Source organism: Oncorhynchus clarkii, chromosome 31 (genome assembly GCF_045791955.1).
Source record: "Oncorhynchus clarkii lewisi isolate Uvic-CL-2024 chromosome 31, UVic_Ocla_1.0, whole genome shotgun sequence".
NCBI classification, from domain to species: Eukaryota; Metazoa; Chordata; class Actinopteri; order Salmoniformes; family Salmonidae; genus Oncorhynchus; species Oncorhynchus clarkii.
In genome coordinates, this window is record NC_092177.1 from 27757215 (window position 1) to 27763172 (window position 5958).

Consider the following 5958-nt stretch of genomic DNA (forward strand, 5'->3'; position numbering starts at 1 on the left):
ATTTTCAATGATGGCCTAGGAACAGTGGGTTAACTGCCTTGTTCAAGGGCAGAACGACAGATTTTTACCTTGTCGGCTTGGGGATTTGATCTTGCAACCTTTCGGTTACTAGTCCAACGCTCCAACCACTCTAACCACTATCCATGGGATGTTCAAAGTTTCAGATATTTTTTTATAACCCAACCCTGATCTCTACTTCTCCACAACTTTGTCCCTGACCATTTTGGCTCCTTGGTCTTGGTGGTGCACCTTGCTTGGTGGTGTCCCTTGCCTAGTGGTGTTGCAGACTCTGGGGCCTTTCAGAACAGGTGTATATATACTGAGATCATGTGATAGATCATGTGACACGTAGTTTGCACACAGGGGAACTTTATTAAACTAATTATGTGACTTCCGAAGGTAATTGGTTGCACCAGATCTTAATTAGGGGATTTATAGCAAATACATGCACCACTTTTCAGTTTTTTTTTTTTTTCATTAAACTTCACCAATTTGGACTATTTTGTGTATGTCGATTACACGAAATCCAAATAAAAATCAATTTAAATTACAGGTTGTAATGCAACAAAATAGGAAAAATGGCAAGTATGCTTGGGGTCATTGTCCATTTGGAAGGCCCATTTGTGACCAAGCTTTAACTTCCGGACTGATTTCTTGATGTTGCTTCAATATATCCACATAATTTCCTTCCTCATGACGCCATCTATTTTGTGAAGTGCACCAGTCCCTCCTGCAGCAAAGCACACCCACAACATGATGCTGTCACCCCCGTGCATCCCACGGTTGGGATGGTGTTCTTCGGCTTGCAAGCCTCCCCATGTGCAGTTGCAAACCGTAGTCTGGCTTTTTTATGACGGGTTTGGAGCAGTGGCTTCTTCCTTGCTAAGCGGCCTTTCAGGTTATGTTGATATAGGACTCGTTTTACTGTGGATATAGATACTGTTGTACCTGTTTCCTCCAGCATCTTCACAAGGTCCTTTGCTGTTGTTCTGGGATTGATTTGCACTTTTCGCACCAAAGTACGTTAATCTCTAGGAGACAGAACGCATCTCCTTCCTGAGAGGTATGACAGCTGCGTGGTCCCATGGTGTTTATACTTGCGTACTGTTTGTACAGATGAACGTGGTACCTTCAGGCGTTTGGAAATTGCTCCCAAGGATGATCCAGACTTGTGAAGGTCTACAATTTTTTTCTGAGGTCATGGCTGATTTCTTTTGATTTTTCAATGATGTCAAGCAAAGAGGCACTGAGGTTGAATGTAGGCCTTGAAATACGTCCACAGGTACACCTCCAATTGACTCAAATTAGGTCAATTAGCCTATCAGGAGCTTCTAAAGCCATTACATAATTTTCTGGAATTTTCCAAGCTGTTTAAAGGCACAGTCAATTTAGTGTATGTAAACTTCTGACCCACTGGAATTGTGAAACAGTGAATTATAAGTTAAATAATCTGTCTGTAAACAGTTGTTGGAAAAATTACTTGTGTGATGAACAAAGTAGATGTCCTAACCGACTTGCCAAAACTATAGTTTGTTAACAAGAAATGTGTGGAGTGGTTGAAAAACAAGTTTTAATGACTCCAACCTAAGTGTATGTAAACTTCCGACTTCAACTGTAGTGTCGATAATCTTAAATACTTATTATTGGAACTTGTTTGAATCTGATGCTACAGGCAAATCTGTGTTTAGCTTGAACAAAAAGGAGGAGAATGATAGCGTCAATCAAATAGCTGTGTGTCTCATCAAACGAAAGGCAAAACACCCATTTATTTAGTCAAAGTTCAGATTGAACATGTTTACAGAATCTTGACCGGGGCTCTGTCCAGGATCAAGTGAGTTGTGAACAGTTTCCAAGTCACAGAACAGCTCTGCATTTTACCCACAACACATCAGGTTAGAAGCCACTGCTGAGATATGTTGCATCCGATTACATGCAACGTTGCAGAACATTGCAATCCTGAACATACCCGTAATCATAGTCCAGACACTCCAGTATAATACATGGAAGCCCTCTCTGTATTTCCAGGAACAAAGACTATAAAACATATGCAGGTATTCTTGTCTTTAATGTTAACACAAATGTAACAGAGAATGATATGTGGGAGAACAGGGGTTATGTTTGCATAGCCATAAACCAAGGAAGGACAGATAGACTCAAACTAACACAAACATAGATGTATATCTATCTACAGGTCTGGTACAAACCGAATCAGTCAGTCCGCCCGTCTGCAGAGCTAAACATGGGCAAGTAGTAAAATAGTAAAAATTGTGGCTCAGTGTTAAATGCCTTTGGATCGATGCTACATTTAGTATGTTTTAACAGTCAGCCTTCCTTGTGCCGTGTCAAAACCTTTTTACAAAATACCAAATGAATATCCTTTCCACTATTCCCCCATCCACGCAATGCACCCCAGAAAAATATATGTATCCTTTGGATTCAAAGTTGATATACTGTATAATTACTGCATATAAGCGTTTGGGTTATTGAGTGTTTTCTCCATTCAAGCATTCGCACACAAGTAGTCAGCCAGGAATGGAACAGAAATAGATAGCTTTCACATGGTTCATTTCTCTTCTTAAAGGTGCAATCTGTTTTTTTATTTTACGGCTAATAGTGCTCCCCTTTCATTTGATTGTAAACGGAAGGGGTGGGTCTTCGCGAATGTAAAAGTTTGTGTTGTGTTTTACTATTTGGCATAACATGCTCGTTGTACTTTTTCCTAGAGTTCCCAATAGAAACATCTAAGTTACAGATTGCACCTTTAACTGGATCCGAAGAATCATTGAAGCAGCTAAAGCAGACACCAGCCCAGAGGAGGAAGAATCATTGAAGCAGCTAAAGCAGACACCAGCCCAGAGGAGGAACAGAAGGTGGAGGGAGGTAGAAGAAACTACAACATCAATAAGGTCTTACACCAGCAAGGACCATGGCGCAAACAGTCATAGAAATGAATACATACATAAATACGTACATACATAATTCATACATACAGTATACAATAAGAAGATAGATAGTTAGTTATAAAATACCTATGTACAAATGCATAGTCCAGATGAGTCCATCAGGAGACCTAGCAGTAATGGCAGTCAGTGGAAGAGGTTATTTTCATCATTTAAGGATGTGTTTAGTAGGTCTGTGTGTATGTGTGTGCGTGTGTGTGTGTATGTGTGTGTGTGTGTGTGCGTGTGCATGGCACTTACTGTACAGGTGTGTATGTACTGTACTGTATCACCTTAGTCCTGGTAGCGAGAAGGAGTTTTAAAAGTTCAGAGGTCAAAAGTTGAGAGGCGTGTGACCTGGTGTGTCCGGCGAGTGCGTCCTGAACAGCTGTGTTAGCGAAAAGACGGAAGAGATGAGCACCGTGCACCGTTTGGCCAGTAGCCTCACCCCCTCGCCCTCTCCCTGTCCATCCCCAGACCCCGTCCCACTGCTGGACCCAGACCCGGCTCCAGCAGTCTCCACAGCCACAACAAACTCCCTGTACAGCCCTACGATCTCCTTCAGCTTGTCCAGAGCCTCCTCCTGGCCCCCATCATCATCAGTGCTCTGGATCTGACCCCCGCTGCGGCAGACGTCACATCCAGGACAGGGGTGTGTTCTCAGGCAGGCTGCGGAGAGCTGCACCAGGGCACTGAAACTATTGGATAAGGAACGAAGCGCCTCCTCTGGAGCCCAGCCCACACGCGTAGCACGTTGGCACCCTGTTGCCAACCGCCGTGCCTCCGCCTGGAGTAAATTCCTCTCAGGCTCCGTCATGGGCGGAGGACTTGCACCTCCACAGCACGCGGTTGCACCCTCCCCTTGGGTTGGGTTGGGTCCCCCTTCTCCACCCTCATCCTGATCTGTTTTGGAGGGTTCTGATGATGGTGTTGGCCCAGCCAGGACCAGTAGGAGCTGATTGATGTCCTGTCTCAGGGAGACGAAGCCCCCTTTCAGCCCCCCATAGTGCTTGTTGGTGAGGGAACGCAGGGAGCCGATGGGGGGCGTGGGGGAGACAGGGCGGGACAGGAGTGGGCTGAGCTCTGAGGAGGTGGTGGAGAGGGTGGAGAGGGGGCGAGGGGTGTCTCTCAGCAGGGACAGGATGTTGGGGGAGGGGATGGGGGAGATGGGGGAGGCCAGGGGTGTAGAATGGGCTGGTTTGGGGCGCGTGCGTTTGGAGAACTCGTAGATGGTGAGCTCCTCGTCGAAGCCACAGCCGTCCTCCACGTCACCGCTGAAGCAGTTGGCGTAGACGGTGCGGCAGCCGCACGCCTCACGGTGGGCCGGGGGAGGGGTGTGCTCCAGAGAGTCCCCCTCTAGGGGCGGGCCTGAACCGCCCCCTAACCCCACCTCTGAGTGGGGTCTGGACTGAGGCTGCTCCAACTTGCAGGACCCCAGGAATCCGTAGGGTTCTGAGACGTGTGCGCCGTTTTCTCTCAGGGTCAGGTTGGGGTGCGACCCACTATTCCCGTTGGCCTCCTTCGCACGGGGAGTCACTTCCTGGTACTCTTTGATGGTTGCTATGACAACCTCGGCTCCATCCTCCACCACTTCCTTCTTCCCTTTTCCCCCTGCAGTCTCACCAACTGTTGCCTGGGCAGTGACCTTGCTGACCTCAGAGGCTCCGCTGACTGACAAACCGGAGCCATAGCCGGACGTGACATCCCCGTTGATAGAGCTGTTGGAAGAGTGGTCCAGGGTGCCCAGGATCTCCTGGGAGCGGGTCATGTACCAGGGCAGGGCCTGGATCCTCCCTCTCAGGGCTGAGGTAGGCAGACGGCCCCCCAGGCTGGAAGAACTGACCCTCAGGTCTGACCCTGACTTTCCTGTGCTCTCTGGGTCTCCCGCTGTCCCTTTAGAGGAGGTGGTGAGGGAGGTGGTCAGGCTGAGGGGGGCGTCTGTATTTTTGGGCGACAGGTTCTCGTGACTCAGAGAGACCCTCCTCCCGGTCTGATTGCTCCCGTTGCAACTAACCCAGGGGTGGAGGCCGCTCGGCGGACACGTCCCCTCTTTCTCATTTTGTGAGACCGGGATGGGGAGGACTGATAGGGGATGGAGAGAAGGAGGGGAGGGTTTGGGAGAGAGTGGAGGAGGGGTGGCCAGGCTCAACCTGATCTCATCTCCTGAAGCAGAATGTGGAATGGGGGACAAGCTTGGTAGCTTTTTCGGGAGGTCCACCCCAACCCCCGTTCTGACCTCTGCCTTCAGCAGGGTAACCCTGTTTGTTTTAGTTTCAACATCAGCTCTCCTGTTGTCAGCAGTGACCAGAACAGGGTCCTTAGGAAGCACGTGATGAGTCCCGTTCTTAGAACTGTTCTCTATCTTAGGCCCGTTCTCCACACCCTGTGGACCGGCAGGGGGTTGCTGGCTCCTCCGTACCGCCGTGATGAGGGGGGAGGCGAGTGGAGGCCCCCCCGCTCCCGAGGTGACTGATTTAAACTCCATGCTGTCTGGTTCCATGGTGTCTACCTCCAGCAGGCCCGCATGGCCCCCACCAGCATCTCCGTTACAATGGGAGTATGGACCGCCGCGCTGGGGAGACCTCTGGGGGCCCATCTGGAGCTTGGGGGCCAGTTCAGGTTTTATGGGTAGCTGGGGCTTGGGGGCCAATGGTGGAGGCTTGGTCTTGGCATCAACCCTCTGAGTGGAAGCCTGGTTTGAATGGGGCTTTGGGTCTCGTTGGGTCTCCTGCTGTTTCTTGTGGTCAGGGGAGGAGTGCTTATTTTTGAGGGGTGAGGGAGGCTCCATCTCTGGTACCACTGGCAGTCCGTTCCCTGTGCCAGTCCAGCGTTTACTGTGCCTCTTATTGTCAGCCGCATCCAAACTGTTTTCTGTGAGAGAGAGAGAGAGAGAGAGAGAGAGAGAGAGAGAGAGAGAGAGAGAGGTGTTAATAGGGTGACAGAAATCAAACTTTAACACATTTAAACAGTTAGTCTGTCAGTGAAGAAGTCATGTCAACAACCCACCTGTACCATCAGA

The 5958-nt window shown here is 49.1% G+C and overlaps 1 protein-coding gene across 2 annotated transcripts in view; it reads right to left on the bottom strand.

Annotated features, from left to right (window-relative positions):
* Window positions 1–1749: 1749 nt before the first annotated feature.
* LOC139391122 (FERM and PDZ domain-containing protein 1-like) overlaps window positions 1750–5958 on the bottom strand; it is a 43622-nt gene continuing 39413 nt past the window's right edge. For both annotated transcript variants that reach the window (XM_071138665.1, XM_071138664.1), the window contains exons 16-17: window positions 5946–5958; window positions 1750–5810 (exon numbers count right to left, since the gene is read on the bottom strand). The exon at window positions 5946–5958 is cut by the window's right edge and continues 1091 nt beyond it. In XM_071138665.1, coding sequence (XP_070994766.1) covers window positions 3274–5810; window positions 5946–5958 — 2550 coding nt within the window. In that variant the 3' untranslated portion in view covers window positions 1750–3273. The remainder of the gene's footprint in view (window positions 5811–5945) is intronic.